Genomic DNA, 20,370 nt, shown 5'->3' on the forward strand with positions numbered 1-20,370 from the left:
TTATCATCAACCCACTTCCCCTCGAACAACCTGCCATCTTGAAAAATACAAGAACGTAGTCTCCTCTACTCTTTTCCAAAGTCGACTTCACTTCGTCACCTCTTCTCGTCTCATTCTTTTGCCATCTCTTCTCATCCACGACTTCCGTTTAATTCTGCCCTGTCTCATCTACTTGAGGAAAGCAACCCCGTTAAATGAGGCTATCTAGATGACTCTGCCTTGTGGTGTTAGCCACAAAACTCATCATCCCCAGGAGGCGTAAATTTAAACATACCTGGGCATCTCAAATTCTGTGGCAAAGCTGTTATAAAAAGGGGTCAGTAAGAGCGTGAGCTGGCATCTGGTGGGAGGAAAAAGAGGGCAGATATTGGGAAATAATAACAGATGCTACCCTGATCTCTTTTAATAATAATAATAATCGCTTATTGTCACAAGTAGCCTCCAATGAAGTTACTGTGAAAAGCCCCTAGTCGCCACATTCCGGCGCCTGTTTGGGGAGGCTGGTACAGGAATTGAACCCGCACTGCTGGCCTTGTTCTGCATTACAAGCCAGCTGTTTTACAGAATGTATTACACACTCGCGGAGTGCTGCCTGGGATTCTTCGCCCTGGAATGGACATGATGACACAGGCCTACGGAAAGAAGGACACATGATCAAAAATTTGCACTAAAATACCCTGGATGCATGTGGTTCACCCCACCAGATGTGGGGGAGTGTGAGGGTGGTGTCTGTTTAACCATCCTCACGATAAGGCCGATCCACTGGAAAAAGGAATGAATGGGTGCTTGGATGTGGAAAGTGTGATCTGGCACTGTGACCATGGGGCCTATTAAGGACTCCCGAATCTGAAAGTTTTTTTTTGTGTTTTATGTATTTATTGTCTTTGTATTTATCCATATTTCAACCATTGTATTTGTCCATAAGCAGTTTAATTTTGTATTTTATTTATGATGTCTATGAAATGTATATATGTTGGGTTAGGGATTAGGATTTTTTGCCTGAGATTCTGGTACTTCCCAGTTCGGGGACTCGGTCAAAGTTGCGTGATCCTGTTCGCTGACGCCCACTGGATCAGGAGGAGGGACTGCCTGACATAAAATCGGACACTTTAAATTAAGGATTAAGCACTTTAAATTAAAACCACAATGAGAACCACAGACAGGCCTGATGGAAAGTCAAACAGCCAAACATGAATACACTAGACAGAGATAGGCAGCCGGGGCAAGTCTGGGTTTGTCCTGTAAATAGAACATCGGAAGCTAATCGGCCCCATTCCAATGGATCAATTGTTGTGGATTGCCCAGATGAAGCCAGACTTCCTGGCACTTAGATCACTTTATATTGGATAAGATTACGTACAGACAATGCACCTGAGGACAGTCAACTGAGAGGAATTCCTGGTATCCTGCAGAGTTGCAAACGGCAACTCCATTGGGTATTGCGACCCCCCTGCTCAGTGACCATATTGGCTGGGGGCCAGATAAGCTTCTGGAAGGGTGTGAAGAGATATGAAGGAGGCATCCAGAGACCGTCCCCAGCGAAGACTCGGTGCAGAGAAGACTCAACAGCAGACGAGAGGATAGGAGGAAACAGCGTGCGAGACCCACCTTCGCAGACAAAGGCCCTGAGGCGACCGAGACTCAAGAGGATTGGACCCACAGCTCGATCTAGTTCATCAGCATGGGTAGTATTAACAACCTTAGGCATATTCTAGTTGGCTTAATTTGGGGGGATAACTGTCTTATTGTGTTGAAAATAACTTGGGTTGAATTGTTAACTTGTGGCTGTCCATTGTTCATCTCACAAATAAGGGCACCTGGATAAAACATTTGAATAATAAACTGGTCGAAGTTTACACACACCAGTGATTCGTCATCTCCACCTCTCTGCAGAGATACTACCCAGCAGCTCCACCAAGAGCACCCAGGGTTGGACCAGATACAGGGCAAATGAATCACTATACTGGCCCTTCATGTATGCTGACACGAAACACGGAAGTATTCATGTGTGCACCATAGAACACACTCAAGCCACATCAAGTCAAAGAGCCACTGCACCTACATGAAGTTTCGCACTTCCCCATGTCACTTTCTGCGGCTGACGTTTTCTAATGGAATGGTACACACCACTTTGTCCTAGTCAACTCATATTCTGCCTTGGTTTAACTCGATCTTCCAGACATGAAGAGCAACAGTCATAATCTAGCTCGAGACATTTTTCCACAGTTGGCATCCCTCAGAGGGTAATGACGTACAACGCTGGCCAGTTCGACTCCAGTGAGTTTAGGAACTTTGCACACATGGGACTTTAAGTACACCATGAATAACCCCCAATCCCCACAGTCCAATGGCCTAGCAAAACAGGTGGAATGCTTAGCCAAGCACCCACTTGAGAAATGTGCCCAAGATCACACAGATTTCTATGCGGCACTCCTCAGCCTGCCAAATGTGGCCCGACAGAGTCTGCCCTGATCAGCACAGTGAGTGTTTTCCTGCCGCACCAGGCTCATAATCCCCATTGTCAAGTCCCTCTTGCAGTTGAATGTTAAAATCAATTTGATTGGCACCCTCATGGAGCGCTAAGGGGAAATAGATACTATGATCAAAATGTTCAGTTTCTCCTTTTAACACCTGGTCAAAAGTCAGGATCAAGACCAGAAAGAGAATTGACTAATCGGTAATACGCACAGCGATGCTCCGCAGCCAAATAGCTATGCAGTACCTCAGACAGTGCCCATTACGTACGAAACTGGCATCACTAATGCAGATATCGAACCAGCAACATCAAATGCCACCATACCCCAGCCATCCAGCTTACAACCCTGGTCCCTTATGCCAGTGGTAATGGAAGTTCTGCCACAGACCAATGCAGCAAGGCCTGTCACCACTGGAAGGATGCCTGCTGCCCTCCAGTGAGGATACAAACCTGAGAGCATCTCCAACACAGCCAGCTGGCACAATCGCACACTCAGGGCGTATGGCAAACCAAACACAAGGTTCCAAGACTATGTCGTGGACTAGTCTAAAACTAGTTTTCATTTTTAAAATCCCAGGATGGGAAAGGAGACATGAGTGGCGATGCAAAAGCTGCCGCAGCCTAATCGGTGTTTGGTAAAATGTAAATAGTTACGGAATATTAGCCTGTGAAATTTGAATGTTGTAAAATAGTGTGCATCCGGTGACTGTTCTCGCAATTACACCTCCGTAATACAGGTTGTCCCACCTTACATGGGGAAGATATATGACTCCGTGGATGCTGGGATGACTCTGGTACATAACGTTTCATGTGTCAGTAACGGGGAGGTACACAGCATGCAAGAGCTGCTCATAATGCACAGTAAACTGCTCTAAGCCCTTGACCACCCCAGTCACTGGAACCCAGCACTTCTACACCTCATAATAATAATCTTTATTATTGTCACAAGTAAACTTACATTAACACTGCAATGAAGTTACTGTGAAAACTTAACTGAATCCACGTCATTGAAGGAGTAAAGTGAATTTGGATTTCGTACCAAATCTGAACTCTTTCATTCGCTTTGGGGATATAGTGGCAAACAATTGCAGCGCTGGTAACGCACTGTATTCCTGTAGCTGAAAACAAGTCTGGCAGGAAAAACTGTGTCCCGCCATTCCCAGTGCAGGAGCCCCAGTCGATGATGACAGACTGTGTGACTGAAGAGGGTGAATGGAGAAGTGGCCTGAGGAAGGCTGCAGTAACGTTAAAACGAGCGGGGAACAGCTCTGGTGGTGGAAGCGGCGATTCGCGCTTCCCCTCGGCTCCCCTGTCGCTCGGCGGAACTGACTGGCAATGTGGCGCGATGGGCGGCCGCGGCGGTGACGCGACGTGGCCCGAGGAGGCGGAGCCGGTGACGGAGAGGGAGGAGACGGAGCGGCCGAACGGGGACTCGTCTGCGCACTGCCCACACGAACATGGCGGCGGAGGAGGTAGCCGGTCCCCGAGCAACGGATGCGCGCAGGGTTGTCCTGGTAACGGGAGCCAACAGGTAACCATGGAGACCGAGGCCAGCGCCCCTGGTAACGGGGCAAGCTTGGCCTGGCGCTGGGTGGGGTAAGGTCGGGTCCACCCTGAGGCTGTGACCCCGGCGGGATTGAAACCTCTTTGTCCAGAGAATGTGTGCAATGGCTGAGTATGAATGGTATGGGAATAGAACTGTGCTGCTGGCCTGCCTTAAAAGCCAGCTATTCAGCCCAGTGTGCTAAACCAGCCCCTGCCGCTTATTGTCACAAGTAGGCTTCAAATGAAGTTACTGTGAAAAGCCCCTAGTTGCCACATTCCGGCGCCTGTTTGGGGAGGCTGGTACAGGAATGGAACCGTGCTGCTGGCCTGCCTTGGTCTGCTTTCAAAGCCAGCGATTTAGCCCTGTGCTAAACATGAGGGAGAAAGGAATGGTGGATGATGTTGCTGATGGGAGTTGAGGAAGAGGTAGTTTGCAGCACAGAGCAGTGGAGCCTGTAACTATTCTGTCAACTGCCATGAATGTACATGTTGAATACAGGCCTGGTTTTGGCAGAGTTGTCGGCACACTCCTGGTCCATCATTAGAAAATGACCTCTAGGACAAGCTACCCAGGGCATTATTTCATTTATAGTTTGTTGTTATTCATTGCTTTGAGACAAAAGGGCAATTACGAACAATGGAGAGAGGGGGTGGAATGCTAATTTTGCTGAGAGCCTGCATGCATTGGTGCTTGTAAGGTGTGGCCAGCCAATATGTAATGGTGTCATTGCATATATTCCGTAGAATCCCTACAGTGCAGAAAGAGACCATTCAGCCCATCGAGTCTGCACCGGCCCTCTGAAAGATCACCTTACCTATGTCTACTCTCTCACCATATCCCTGTAACCCCACCTAACCTGCATACCTAACCTGCATATCTTTGGACTGTGGGAGAAGACATGAGCACCCGAAGCAAACACTGGGAGAACGTGCAAACTCCACATAGTCAACCAACACTGGAATCTAACCCGGGCCCCTGGGGCTGTGAGGCAGCAGTGCTAACCACTGTGCTGCCCCGTTCTGGGGGAAATATTTATAAAATATGTGTATAGATTAAATCTTGTGAATTATTACTAGTTATAAACTGGCTGCTTGCCCCTTATGTTCCCCTATCTTATCTATATTAGTGTACTAGAGTGGGGAACATGCTTTGTCTGCTGACCTCAAAATTTGATGTGACGAGTGGGCACCCGCAATACATGCACTCTGTCAATAAGATAACAAACAATATCATGATTTATTTTTAATTTAAGCTTCTTCAGTACTGATTGGATTTCACTGTCTGAATTATGTATTAATGGATCTTCCGATGAGCAATAGAACTGCAACCCTGTGTCAATTTTATTGGTTTGATCAAAAATAGGACGGGTTGTTTGAGAGGTAGCTGTACTGTTGTTGTAGTCTTTTGAATTTGGTTGCAAGTGGATGCTATTCGGTAAAGTGGAGGGGCGTTCCTCTGCCGTTCTCATCAGCATTTCTCCTTTAGCGAACATTAGCAGAAAAGATTGGGATTTTATGATATAAATAATAGTGAGGCTATCAGCATTGTTAAAAGAGTACATCGGACAGTGACTCCCTGTGACTGCACATGTGAGTGAAATGTGGAAAGCAGCGTGTAGTTGTCCGAGTTGCCCTGCTCCTCCAGAAACTTTGGTGTGCTGCTATCTCATTAAGAATGCGGCATTCAAATGCACGGAAGGGTGTGAAGTTGCAATAAACAGATGAGAAAAGAATTAAGGTTGCCCATATCTGTATCAGTAAATTTTTAACACCATGTTGAGTCTTAATTGCTGCCAAACAACCGCTTATAACTGCTGGATATGTTTTTAAATAATGCTATTTGAATAAACGTTATTTTATATGTTCTCTTTCTGTCTTTTTTTATTAATCTCTCTTAATCTGATCTTCATTCCCTCATTATTTCACTTTTTGAATGTGATTTGACACTAAATTTAATATTTTAATTTGCATTTCCTGGTCGGCCTCTGTCCCTCTCACAGTTCTTCAATGTGATTGATTTAAGGCTAGCTTGCTGACTTAGGTTCTCTGTAGAATGCATTGTGCTGAAAAGGATTTATTTTTAAAACATTTTTAAAATTCTGCTCATTTTCCACATTTTCATCAAATACACAACAAAAGGTAACCAACAATACTAAATAAATATCAAACAATGTGCTCAACCCCGCCGATAGCCTGGCATCCAATTCTTGAAAGTGCAAGATAAACAATGTCCATGAATTGTAGAACCCTTCCATCCTCCCCCTCAATTCAAACTTCACCTTCGAGCATTAAAAACCCCAGCAGGTCCCTCCCGCCAAGACGAGGCACAGGGTGGAGAAGCTGACCTCCACCCAGCAGGACCCGCCTCCGGGCAATCAGCGAGGCGAAGGTTAAAACGTCTGCCCCTGCACCCGCCTGCAGCCCGGGCTGGTCCAACACCCTGAAATTGGCTTCTAAACTCACCTGTACCATCCCCGAGTTGACCTTTAAAAACCTCCCTCCCTTTTAGTACCCAGACTCCCCTCTCCTCCCATCCCCGAAACCTCCCATTGAATTTCCCTGGCTCAAACTTAATAGTTCCCCCTAATCGGCATCTCTCTTCATCCCGTCCACAACTTAAAAGTGCTGCCTCAACTGCCTCCCAATCTTCAGCATTGTCACCACCACTGGACACCCAGAATATTTATCCGGGGCCATCTCGAGCGGCGCTGTTGCCAACGCCCTCAGCCCCAACCCCCTGCACAGACTCTCCTCAATTCTTTAATTAAAAAAATTTAGAGTACCCAATTCATTTTTTCCAATTAAGGGTCAATTTAGCATGTTCAATCCACTTCTGACCTGCACATCTTTGGGTTGTGGGGGCGAAACCCACACAGACACAGGGAGAATGTGCAAACTCCACACGGACAGTGAACCAGAGCCGGGATCGAACCTGGGACCTCGGCACCGTGAGGCAGCAGGGCTAACCCACTGCGCCACCGTGCTGCCTGACTCTCCTCAACTCTAACCCACTGGGACACCACCCCTCCCCTCCTCCGCTCCCTTTAACCCAACTCCTCACCTTTTCGGCATTCGCCGCCCAGTAATACTACAATAAATTTGGGATGCCCAACGCCCCTGCCTGCGGTCTTCTCTGCAGAAGTACCTTCCTAACCCTGGCTACCTCCCCGCCCCGCCTTCCAAAATAAACAAGGTGATAAACTTATCCACCTCCTCAAAAAATGCCTTTGGCAAAAAGATCGGCAGGCACTGAAATATAAACAAAAAACACGGAGCACATTCATTTTAACCGCCTGCATCTAACCTGCCAGCGTCAGAGGGAGACCATCCCACCTTGCCAAATCCACCTTCACCCTCCCCACCAAGTTAGTAAGATTGTATCTGCGGAGCCCCTCCAGTCCCGTGCCATCTTCACCCCCAGATATCTAAAGTGGGTTACCACCCTATGGAATGGCAACCCCCACCCCCACGGGGCCTGGACCCCACAAAGTATTCATTTTTTCCCAGGTTGAATTTATACCCCGAAAAGGACACAAACACTCGGAGCAGCTCCAGTATAAGTTGATGCACTTGGCTCTGATACGTACAATAATAAATCATCTGCATACAGAGACACCAGTTCCAAACCCCCCCGCACTATTCCCTTTCATACCCCTGAACTCCTCAGCGCGATGACCAAAGACTCAATCGCTAACGCAAATAACCGAGGGGACATAGTCCCCCGGTGCAGAGCAAAATACCCCAAACTCATATTGTTTGTGCGGACACTCGCCCTTGGTTCCTTATACAATAACCGTACCCACTCCACAAATCTCGGCCCGATCCCAAACCGCTCTAACACCGCAATCAAATATCCCCACTCTACCCGATCAAATGCCTTTTCTGTGTCCAGCGCAACCACCACCTCTGTCTCCTTTCTTTCCGACGGCGTCATAACCACATTTAACACCCTCCTAATATTGGAGAATAGCTGTCTCCCTTTCACAAACCCCGTCTGGTCCTCCACTGTCACCTTCGGGAGGCAACTTTCCAACCTAGTCGCCAGCATCTTTGCCAATGTCTTCCCATCCACAATCCGTAACGATATAGGCCTGTACGACCCAAACTCTGATGAATCCTTATCCTTCTTCAGCGGCGAGGAGATTGAGGAGTGTCCCAAATTCTGTGGCTCCTCAAACATCCCCACCATCAGCGGCGCCAACTGGTCCCTAAACCTCTTATAATACTCCACTGGGACCCCATCCGGTTCTGCCACTTCCCTGACTGCATCCTCTCAATTGCCCCCTTTATCTCCTGTTCCCCTACTGACCCCTCCAATGTGGTCCTATCTTCCTCCCCCAACCTTGGGTACTTCAGACTGTCCAGGAATTCCCACATCCCCCGGTCCTCCCCTGGTGGCTCCGACCTATAGAAATTTTCATTAAAACTCCTCAAACCCCTTCCTGATCTGGTCCGGAGCCACCACAAATTTCCCCATCCTATTCTGTACCTGGGCAATTTCCCTCGCTGCAGCCTCCCTCCGAAGTTGGACTGCCAGCATATGCCCCACCTTCTCCCCATAGTCATAAACTGCTCCCCTCGCCCATCTCAATTGGCGCATTGCCTTCCTCGTGTACAACCGATTAAAATTAGCCTGTTGCTCCCTCCATCTATCCAAAAGTGCTGGATCTGCATACCCGTGTACCTCCTATCCACCTCCAACACCTCATCTAACAACCTTTGCCACTCCACTCTCTCCTCTTTATCCACCTTTGGCTTAAACAATATCACCTCCCCCCTCACCACCGCCTTCAGAGCCTCCCATACTACCGCCTGTGACACCTCCCTCGAACAGTTAAAACCCACATATTCCTCAATTACCCTCAATCTTTTCACAAAAACCTCCGTCCCCCAGCAACCCCAAGACCAATCTCCACCCCAGCTTCTGCACTGTCCCCTTCTACAAGACCATATCCACCCAATGCGGCGCATGATCCGAAATTGCCATCGCCGAGTACTCTGATCCCTTAACTACGGCCAACAGAGCCTTCCCTACTACAAAAAAATCTATCCTCGAGTAAACCTTGTGGACCCAGGAGGAAAACAAATACTCCTGCTCCCTTGGGTGCAAGAACCCCCACGGGTCCACTCCTCCCATTTCCTCCATTAGCCCAGCCAATGCTTTCACACCCCCAATGCCCGACTGGGCAAGAGAGTGTGGCTGCAACCTGTCCAATCTTGGGTCCTGCACAAAGTTCCAGTCCCCACCCCTATCAGCTCGTGCGAGTCCAAGTCAGGAATAGCCCCACATACCTTCCTCACGGACCCTACATCATCCCAGTTAAGACCATACACACTTGCCACCTCCAACAACCTCCCCTCCAGTGCTCCTGTCCCTTTCGCTTACCTACTCCATGGTCTGCCACCACCTTCTCCATCTGGAACCTCACTCTCTTACTAACCAAAACCGCTACCCCCTGTGCCCTGCTGTCAAACCCCGAATGAAACACTTGGCTTACCCAGCCCTTCCTGAGCCTCACCTGATCTTTCACCCTCAAATGAGTCTCCTGTAACATAGCCACATCGGTGTTTAAACTTTATAGGTGCGTGAACACCTTTGACCTCTTCACTGGCCCTCCCAACCCCCTCACGTTTCACGTAACTACCTAACCGGAGGTCTCCCCCCCCCTATCATCATAACTCCAGGCCCTGCCCACTGCACCTGACTCACCCCCATCCATTATTACCATCATAGACAAGAGGGTTCTATATAGTCATAGAGGTTTACAGCATGGAAACAGGCCTTTCAGTCCAACCCCCCCCCCCCTAGAATCCCCTCCCCCCCCATCCACTTCCTCTTGAAAACACCTCACCCAGTATCGATCCCTGTTTTCCACCCCCCTCTTTTCACTTCCTAGGCTCAGCGAAACCTGCTCACCAGGCTCAAATGTCTGCAACCTCTCCCCACCACATCTCCATTCACTAGCTGACTTAAGCTTGCTAGTGCGGGGCCCCTGCCCAGTCCCAGGAAAATAACAAGAAAACACATACCTCCCTCAAACAAGCATATGCAGTGCAAACTTACAAACCCCAGAAAAAACGTCGCTACTGTAGCCACCTGGGTTGGCCACTTCCCGACTTAAAATGGAGAACCGCAAAGACTGAAGGGAAATTTCAGCCAACACAGGCAAAATTGAGCAAGTGCAGAAATCATGTGTAATGAAACTTACAAAAAACCAGACAGCACTGAAACCAGCAGCCATCTGCATAGCAATGAGCAATTCCAAGGCACAATTGCAACACTCAAGGTGAATAAAGCCAAGCCAGACTCCTCGGCGCCAGCAGGAGCCAAGACAAAGGAAGGCCAATGGACATTTAGGGACCGCCCAGCGATCAGGGAACAACTCCAGTATTGGAGAAATCGATCCAAATGATCGGAACGCAGTCCAATAATTTGGAACCAGGTACGGGGTCCACCCCAAAGGGCGGGAAGCTCCTGGGGACTATAAAGTAAAGCCCCCAAGTTCAAATCGGTCTTCTTTGGCAGGGTCACTCAGCAACTTGAATCAACCCGTGAGAATGACCTGTCTAAGCTGCCGCATCAACCAAGTAAGTCTGCAGTCAACATTCGCTACGAGGTAGGCGCTCCTAGCTACCAGTCCATACCAGCTTTTGAATTCTGCAGACTCAGGACCTGAACGAAAGGCCATTTGTTCCCCTGACCTGGTGGGCCAATTCCGAAGCTAAGTATAGGCCTTTTAGTGATAGGAATAGTCTAGAAAGTAGAGTTTTATGCATGAGTAGTGATTTACTGTGTATAATAAATGTGTTTTGATTTGAATCTTACTAATTGGTGTGTTGAGTTATTGATCATTACTTGAACTTGAACCTCGTGGCGGTATCATAAAGATACCTGGCGACTCTAGAGCAAAGGTTAAACAAACAGAGCAAATTACGAATTAAGAGCCAACCAAAAGTTAGCAACACTACAAAAAACAAAGACAAAATTTGACCCATATATCAGCATGAAGTAAAAAAACATAACTATCTATACACTCTTCCAGGTCCCCTCCCCTCTGCCACAATCCTTCCACCTTCACAAATGCCTCTGCCGCATTGGCCTCGGGCCCTCCACCCATTTGGCAGGCCCATGATCCTCAAGTTTTGCTGCCTCGATCTATTTTCCAGATCCTCCAATGTTGCTCGCAGCCCTTTGTTGGCATCGACCACCCTCTGCAGCTCCTCCCCCATCGAGGTGAGCTGATCGCTAGGCTGCGACATGGCTTCCTCCACTCCCTTCATTTTCTCATCCTGCTCCCGCACCTCGGCTGATGCCTTCGACACAGCCACCTTTACCGGGGCAATTGCCTCCTCCACCAACACCTTCAATGCCACCATCATCTCAGTCCTCGTCACTTCCATGTGCTTTGCGAACTGCTTCTCCAATTCCAAAACCGCCACCTCAGTCATCTTTTTTGCCGTAAGCAGTGCGGCCCCACCCAGCGACCCAGCCTCTACCATCTTGCCAGCTCCCAGGCTGGTCCTTTCACTCGGCGGTGAACCCTCACTCCCTCCCTTCTTCACAGCGGCTTTCTTTTGGCTTTTTGACATCTTCCCCCTTCCTTATGCCTTCCTGCACTCAATTATCAAAAATTTGCCCCTCGGACCGGGCATTAAACTCAAAAAAAACAAGCCTCGAGCAGGAGCCACCCAACATGTGACTTCCCCCACAAGCCACCACTGGAAGCCTCCACTGAAAAGGATTTCTAATCACCAGTTTAAAAGCCAAAAGGAAGTGTATCAGCAAGTGTTGGTGTATGGAATGGCTGCCATTCACTTGCTGTTAACCCGCAAAATATGAGCCGCTATCTGGTCCTTTATCTCATTTTTGTTTGTGAGATCTTTTCAGTGTAGATTGCTTGCTGCATTTTTCTACATTACGTAATGGTGTGCGACTACACTTCAGTAGCTATGACATGAAACTCAGCATGAATTTATTATTTCTAAAAACAAAATGCTGCTTTTACTGTGACCAACCTAATTGTTTCAAATTAATGTGAAGCCATAGTTATTTAATATAAAAGAACAACAAGATAACCAAAAGAATTGACTCTCATACCAAAACTACACTGGATAATATTTTCTGAATGGAGTACATCTGAAATTATAATGTACTCCAGGCATTGTCAAACTAGGGGGCGTGACCCCGTGGGTCGTGGGCGGGTGTCGGGAGGGTCTGTCGCGGCCCTCCCGATCGTACAAATCCGCGCGCAGCAGCCGGCTTTTAATAATGCCGGCTGCAAGCGGCCTTCGAAATGGCCAGGAACAGATTTTTAAAATTCGACCGCACTGCGCCTGCGTGCCCGATCATCGGTGCGCATGCGCAAAACTATGCGCATGCGCACCGATAATCGGGCACGCATACGCAATGCGACCGCATTTTTTTGATATGGTCGCAGCCTTTTTTTTTCAAGTTCGGAGGGCCAAAGGGACCATTGGGGCCAAAGGTACCCAAAACCATTTCCTCCATTTTTGTCAGCAACAAAAAGAAAATGGTGGGTCGTGCAGGTCGGCCGGCGTGGGTCGCGAAGGTCGGCTGGGTTGGGTCCCGAAGGTTGGCCGGTTGGTGAAAATGGGTCCCCGGAAAAAATGTTTGAAGAACACTGACTACTCGGTTTGTTATCTCATCCTCAAAATGTTGCCTTCACCTAGATTTTCACTTTGACTCTTAAATTGCATGCCCCCGGACTCATAACTTAATATATACATAGATCCGAAAAGAAGAGTTTTGAAGTTGAGTACCCTCAATAATGATGCTTCGAGATTAAACTGTAAAGAAGGCTTTATTAGGCTAATAACTATGCTACAGATTTGGACGAGAGCTGACTGCTATACAGACCATGAGGCAGGCCTTTATGTATGGCTCCCAGATGGGCGGAGCCAGAGACGGAGTCACCAGGGTTCCTAGCCTGGTCTTAAAGGGGACATCACCTTACATGATGATAAGGCAGTAACCGTTCATCACATTCACCCCCTGTTTAAAAAGGAGTCCGGCGGGGGTGAAGTGCCATCATAGGTCCATCCGTCTCGGCGGCCGGATCATCCTCCTCGATCTCCTCAGTTCGGGCGGTGGTGCGGCGGGCACGGACGTCCCGGTTGAGGGCACACCCGGGAGCACAGCGGTCGGAGCTTCGGTCCGGGTCGGGGCAGAGGAACTAGGCAGGGCCAGGGGTAGCGGAACCAGCGCTGGCGGGGTGTGTAAAGGGGGGGCAAGGGGGGGGCGCACGGTAGGAGCTCACCAACGGGTGGTAGGGCCGGAAGGGGGTGTGTTGTAGGGGGCGACGGGTCCTGCAGGGGAGCGGCGCGGGAAGGGGCGTCTGTGGTGGAGGATCCAGCCGGCGCCAGATCCCGGAGGGAAACTGTATCTTGCCTGCCGTCGGAGTACTCCACATAGGCGTAACTGGGGTTGGCGTGGAGCAGTCGGACCTTTTCAACTAGGGGGTCCGTTTTATGGCTCCTCGCGTGCCTCCGGAGAAGAACAGGTCCCGGAGCCGTCAGCCAAGGTGGAAGCGAGACCCCGGAGGTAGACTTCCTGGGGAAGAGAAACAATCGCTCATGAGGGGTCTCATTTGTGGCCGTGCAGAGGAGTGACCTAATGGAGTGTAGGGCATCGGGTAGGACCTCCTGCCAGCGGGTGGTTGGGAGATTTCTCGACCGCAGGGCCAGAAGGACAGCCTTCCACACGGTCGCGTTCTCCCTCTCCACCTGCCCGTTTCCCCGTGGGTTATAGCTGGTCGTTCTGCTCGAGGCGATGCCTTTGCTGAGCTGATACTGACGCAGTTCATCGCTCATGAACGATGTACCCCGGTCGCTGTGGATATAAGCAGGGAAACCGAACAGGGTGAAGATGCTGTGCAGTGCCTTAATCACCGTGGCTGAGGTCATGTCGGTGCAGGGAATGGCGAATGGGAAACGGGAGAACTCATCGATCACGGTGAGGAAATAGGCATAACGGTTGGTGGACGGGAGGGGCCCCTTGAAGTCCATGCTCAGTCGCTCAAAGGGGCCCGAGGCCTTCACGAGCCGAACCTTGTCTGGCCGATAGAAGTGCGGTTTGCACTCCGCACAGACTTGGCAGGTCCTGACCATGGCCTTGACCTCCTTGGTGACTTGATGAAATGGACGAGCCGGGTAACCCCCGGGTGGCAGAGGTCATTGTGGATGGCTTGCAGGCGGTCCTCCTGCGCGTTGGCGCATGTGCCGCGGGACAGGGCATCTGGGGGCTCGTTGAGCTCCCCTGGACGATACTTGATATCGTACGAGTAGGTGGAGAGTTCGATCCTCCACCTCAAAATTTTATCGTTTTTTATTTTGCCCTGTTGCGTGTTATCGAACATATAGGCGACCGACCATTGGTCGGTGACGAGGGTAAACCTCCTGCCGGCGAGGTAGTGTCTCCAGCACCGCACAGCCTCCACAATGGCTTGTGCCTCTTTTTCGACTGCAGAGTGTCGAATCTCGGAGGCGGTGAGGGTTCGGGAGAAGAATGCTACTGGTCTGCCTCCTTGATTGAGGGTAGCAGCCAGGGCGATGTCTGATGCATCGCTCTCTACCTGGAAAGGGATGGATTCGTCCACCGCGTGCATGGCAGCCTTGATGATGTCGACCTTGATGCGGTTGAAGGCCAATTGAGCCTCAGCCGAGAGGGGAAAAGTGGTGGTCTTTAGGAGTGGGCGGGCTTTGTCCGCATACTTGGGGACCCACTGGGCGTAATGGGAGAAAAGCCCCAAGCACCGTTTGAGGGCCTTGAGGCTGCGGGGGAGAGGGAGTTCCTTAAGGGGGCGCATGCGGTCGGGGTCGGGACCTAGGACCCCGTCTTCCACGACATAGCCGAGGATGGCCAGCCGGGTGGTGTGGAAAACGTATTTGCCCTCGTTATAGGTCAGGTTAAGGGCTCGGGCGGTCTGAAGGAACTTTTTGAGGTTAGCGTCATGGTCCTGCTGATCATGGCCGTAGATGGTGACATTGTCCAAGTATGGGTATGTAGCCCGCAAAACGTACTGGTCCACCATTTGGTCCATCGCCCTTTGAAAGACGGAGACCCCATTTGTGACACCAAAGGGGACCCTGAGGAAGTGGAAGAGCCGGCCGGCTGCTTCGAAGGCAGTATAGAGGCGGTCTTTTGGTCGGATGGGGAGCTGGTGGTAGGCAGATTTGAGGTCGACCGTGGAAAAGATTCGGTATTGGGCGATCCGATTTACCATTTCTGCGATGCGAGGAAGGGGGTACGCATCAAGCTGCGTGAATCGGTTTATGGTTTGGCTATAATCCACGACCATCCGTTTCTTCTCCCCGGACCGGACTATCACCACATGCGCTCTCCAAGGGCTGTTGCTAGCCTCGATGACCCCCTCTCCCAGTAAACGCTGGACCTCTGACTTGATAAAAGCCATATCTTGGGCACTGTAGCGCCGGCTCCTGGTGGCGACGGGCTTACAGTCGGGAGTGAGGTTAGCGAATAGCGAGGGGGGTCCGACTTTCAGTGTCGCAAGGCAGCACACCGTGAGGGGGGGCAAGGGTCCGCCGAACTTCAGTGTCAGGCTTCGGTGGCTGCACTGGAAATCCAGTCCGAGCAGCAGGGGGGCACAGAGGTGAGGGAGGATATAAAATTTGAAACGGGTGTATTTGGCACCCTGGATCGAGAGATCCGCAATACAGTACCCCGTGATTTGTACCGAGTGGGACCCAGATGTGAGGGCTATGGTTTGGGATGTGGGATGGGTGCGTAGGGAGCAGCGCCTTACCGTTTCAGGGTGGATAAAGCTCTCCGTGCTCCCGGAGTCGAAGAGGCATGCAGTGTCGTGCCCGTTGACCTGGACCTGCATCATGGAGTTCTGCAGGTGTTTTGGCCGAGTTTGATCGAGGGTGATCGCACCCAGTCGCGGGTAGTCGGAGTCGTAAAATGGCCGCTGCCGTTGGTCGCACGTGTCGGGTCGAGAAGATGGCCGCCGACCAGATGGCCGCTCCCATGATTCGCACGAGGCTGATGACGCGTCAGAAGAGGACGTGTCGGGTCGGTGCGCAGCAGCATTGCGAGGCCTGCGGGCCTGAGAGCCTGATTTTCAGGCCGGCTGTTCTTCGTTTTTCTGGCCCCTGGGTCTGGCCAAGCAGACCCTCGCAAAGTGCCCTTTCTTCCCGCAGTCGCTGCAGATCGCGGAGCGGGCTGGGCAGCGTGGGCGTGGGTGCTGGCCCTGCCCGCAGAAGTAGCAAGGTGTGCCCCCATGGTGAGCGGGTCGCGCGTGGCGCAGGCCTGTAATACGGGCGAGTCTGAGGAAGTCCGGGGGGGGGCTGGCAGAGTCCGCGGGGTACGTACCCAAGTTATGTCGGGCCACCTCCAGTGAGGAGGCGAGCGTTAGCGTCTCCTGGAGGTCTTTTGCCCCGTTTTCGAGCAGTCGCTGCCGGATGTAGGTCGAGCGGATGCCGGACACGAAAGAATCTCTGATGTGCAGGTTCATATGGACTTCCCCTGTCACATCCTGATGGTCACAGTCCCTGGCCAGCGCGGTGAGTTTCTCAACAAACTCGTCGAGCGATTTCCCCCGAGCGCTGCCGGCAGGTAGAGAGCAGATGCCGGGCGTGCACCTCATTGACGGGTTTGACAAACCGCTTGCGGAGCAACTCAATCGCTTCCTCATAAATCGTCGCCTTTTCGAGCGTGGCGGAGATTCTGTGACTCACCCGGGCGTGGAGTAGACGCAGCTTGCGTGGCCCCAGGATGGGAGTCTCTGCGGAGTCCAGGTAGGCCTCGAAGCACCGCAGCCAGTATTTAAAAATTTCCTTTGCCTCCGGCATTCGTGCTTCCAGGTTGAGCTTCTCTGGTTTTAGGCCTGCGTCCATCCTGAATCTAGTTTAGCCTAATAAATTGAGGTACCCTCAATAATGATGCTTAGAGATTAAACTGTAAAGAAGGCTTTATTAGGCTAATAACTATGCTACAGATTTGGACGAGAGCTGACTGCTATACAGACCATGAGGCAGGCCTTTTATGTATGGCTCCCAGATGGGCGGAGCCAGAGGCGGAGTCCCCAGGGTTCCAAGCCTGGTCTTAAAGGGGACATCACCTTACATGATGATAAGGCAGTAACCGTTCATCACAGAAATGATAATGTTTTGCAGCAAAAATGCTTATTAAACCAGATCCTACTTGTGCTCCATTTAGCTGCGGCTACACAGATCTCCAGTAGCTGAACCAGGGTGAGCCACTCCTTATCCCGTACATTTTTATGTTTTGAGAACGAGGACTGGAGTGTCAGTTTGAAGCAGAATTTATTTAAAAGTTTCCAAGGATAGCCAATGGATCTCCCCACCCCCATTCACCTTTTCAACTCTGCTGACACTGCACTGTACTTATGAAACTCAAGTGGATGTTCCTTGCTACTGAATTTTGGCACTTCTTTTATTTCTTTCATGGCCTGTGAGCATCCTTTGCAAGGCCAGGATTTATTGCTCATTCCTAAGTACCCTTGAAAATGTGGGGATGAGCCACTTTCTTGAACTGCTTCAGTTCATCTGGTGAAGGTACATCCACAATACTTTTAGGAAGGAAGTTTCAGTATTTTGACCCAGCAACAATGATATATTTCCAAGTTAGGATGGTGTATAGTTTAGAGTGGAATTTGTGGGTGGTGGTGTTCCCATGTGTCTGCTGCTTTTGTCCTAGGTGGTAGAGGTCATAGAAATTTTGTGGCTGCCATCAAAGAAGCCTTGGTCTGTTGCTGCACTGTATCTTGTACACACTATCATTGTGCCACAGTGGAGGAAGTGAATGTTTAAGGTGCTAGATGGGGTGAAAATGCTAGTGTTAGAACATAGAACATACAGTGCAGAAGGAGGCCACTCGACCCATCGAGTCTGCTCCGACCCACTCAAGCCCTCACTTCCACCCTATCCCCGTAACCCAATAACCCCGCCTAACCTTTTTGGGCACGAAGAGCAGTTTAGCCTGGCCAATCCACCTAACCTGCACGTCTTTGGACTGTGGGAGGAAACCTGAGCACCCGGAGGAAACCCACGCAGACACGGGGAGAACGTGCAGACTCTGCACAGACAGTGACCCAGCGGGGAATTGAAGCTGGGACTCTGGCGCTGTGAAGCCACAGTGCTATCCACTTGTGCTACCGTGCTGCCCAGTGCAACAGTGTTGTTGGCACTGCACTCAGACAGGCAAGAATTAAAAGCTAGTCCCAGTAATAGTGACCATGCAACTATCAGATTGTCAAACAAAACTATTTGGTTCACTGATGCCTGTTCAGAAAGGAAATCAGCCACCTTTACCCAGTTCAGCCTACATGTATCTCCAGACTTGTGTAATGGGCCTGGCTCTTAATCCCCTCTGAAATAGCCATTCAGTTGTTCTAAACTGCTACAGAAAAGGAATAAAACCAGACAGTGGCATCAACCTAGGCACTGGAAATGTCAACAGCATACCATGCTCAGTTGACCCTGCAAAGTCTTCCGCACTAAGGTTGTGGGGGCTTGCGCCAGAATTGGGAGAGCTATTCCCACAGACTAGATGAGCAAAAACCTGACATAGACACACTCATTGGAACATTGACTGTAAGGATATGATTCAGACACATCCATCATCAATCATCCTGTTTTCTGTAAAATTCAGACACTTCAACCAGTTTATTATTCAAACATTTTACACAGGTCCTATTTGCGTGATAAAAAAGGACAGACACTTGGGGCGGGATTCTCCGACACCCAGCTGGGTCGGAGAATTGTTGGGGGTCGGCGTGAATCCCGTCCCCGCCGTCTGCCGAATTCTCCGGCGCCGGAGATTTGGCGGGGGCGGGAATCGCGCCGGTCGGCGGCCGCTAGCAGCGCCCCCCCCCGGCGATTCTCCGGCCCGCGTTAGGCCGAGTAGCCGCCCGTTGTTGGCCGGGCCCACCGGCGTAAATTAGAGTAGGTCTTTACCGGCGGCCTCCGGGGTTCTCGGGGGGTGGGGGGGGGGGGGGGATCTGGCCCCGGGAGGTGCCCCCACGGTAACCTGGCCCGCGATCAGGGCCCACCGATCCGCGGGCGGGCCTGTGCTGTGGGGGCACTCTATTCCTCCGCATCGGCCGCTGTGGTCCTCCGCCATGGCTGATGCAGAGACGAACCCTCCCGCGCATGCGCTGGGATGACGCCAGCACACACTGGCGCTCCTGCGCATGCGCCAACTCCGCCGGCCGGCGGAGGCCCTTCCCGCCGACCGGCAAGGCGCAAACCACTCCAGGGCCGGCCCAACCCCTGAAGGTGCGGAGGATTCTGCACCTTTGGGGCGGCCCGACACCGGAGTGGTTCACGCCACTCCTTCCCGCCCGAGTTGCCCGCCCCGCTGATTACGGCAGAATTCCACCCAAGTTAACAATTCAACCCGTGTTTATTTTGAAACACAATAAAACAGTTACCCCCCCCCCACTCCAAATTAATCCAAGTAGAATATACCAAAGACGCTTAATAATATCCATGCCGATGAGCTAGATCGAGCTGCAGGTCCAATCCTCTTGAGTCTCGGTCATTTTAGGGCCTTCATCTACAAAGGTGGGTCTGGCACGCTGTTTCCTTTTGTCCTCTGGTCCACCGTTGAGTCTTCTCTGCTGCCTCTGCACTGAGTCTTTGCTGGGGAGGGTCTCTGGATACCTCTTCATGACCTTCCAGAAACTTCTTTGGCCCTCACTGGGTGGGGGTCGCAACACCCAATGGTGTTGCCGATTGCAAATCTGTAGGACACCAGGAACTCCCCCCAGATGACCATCCTCGGGCGCATTGTCTATACATAACCTTATCCCATATAACGTGAACTAGGTACAAGAAAGTCTGGCTTCATCTGAGCAATCCACAACAAATGATCCATTTGAATGAGGCCAATTGTATTTCAATGCCCTGTTTATAGGACAAGCCCAGACTTGCCCCGGCTGTCTGTCTTTGTCTGTTTAAATTCCCATCAGACCTGTCTGTGGTTCTGACTGTGGTTTTAATTTGAAATGTCCAATTCTTGATTTAAATGTCCAATTCTATGTCAGGCCTAAGATTTAGGTCGTTGCTAAGCCATTTTATCACAAACCTGTGAAAGACCTATCTGACTGGCAGGATTGACCCAGCAGAGATGGTGGTTCGACAGTGCGATACAGTCAGAAGGGAGTTGCCCTTGGTGTCCTCAACGCTGACATTGGACCCCATAAAGTAACATATCACCAAGTCAAATATAGGTAAGGAAACTTCCTGCTGATTACTACCTACCACCCTCCAAGAACCGATGGATCAGTACTCCTCCATGTTGAGCACCACTTGGAAGAAGTACTGAGGGTAACATGGGCACATAA

The 20,370-nt window shown here is 50.7% G+C and overlaps 1 protein-coding gene and 1 long non-coding RNA gene across 3 annotated transcripts in view; one reads left to right on the plus strand and one right to left on the minus strand.

The window, feature by feature from the left end:
* Window positions 1-20,370, minus strand: part of LOC140426580 (uncharacterized) — a 185,448-nt gene that overhangs the window by 86,638 nt on the left and 78,440 nt on the right. The gene's annotated exons all lie outside the window — the stretch shown is intronic.
* Window positions 3,843-20,370, plus strand: part of hsd17b7 (hydroxysteroid (17-beta) dehydrogenase 7) — a 54,666-nt gene continuing 38,138 nt past the window's right edge. For both annotated transcript variants that reach the window (XM_072511518.1, XM_072511519.1), the window contains exon 1: window positions 3,843-4,007. In XM_072511518.1, coding sequence (XP_072367619.1) covers window positions 3,934-4,007 — 74 coding nt within the window. In that variant the 5' untranslated portion in view covers window positions 3,843-3,933. The remainder of the gene's footprint in view (window positions 4,008-20,370) is intronic.

Source organism: Scyliorhinus torazame, chromosome 7 (assembly GCF_047496885.1).
Source record: "Scyliorhinus torazame isolate Kashiwa2021f chromosome 7, sScyTor2.1, whole genome shotgun sequence".
Lineage (NCBI taxonomy): Eukaryota > Metazoa > Chordata > Chondrichthyes > Carcharhiniformes > Scyliorhinidae > Scyliorhinus > Scyliorhinus torazame.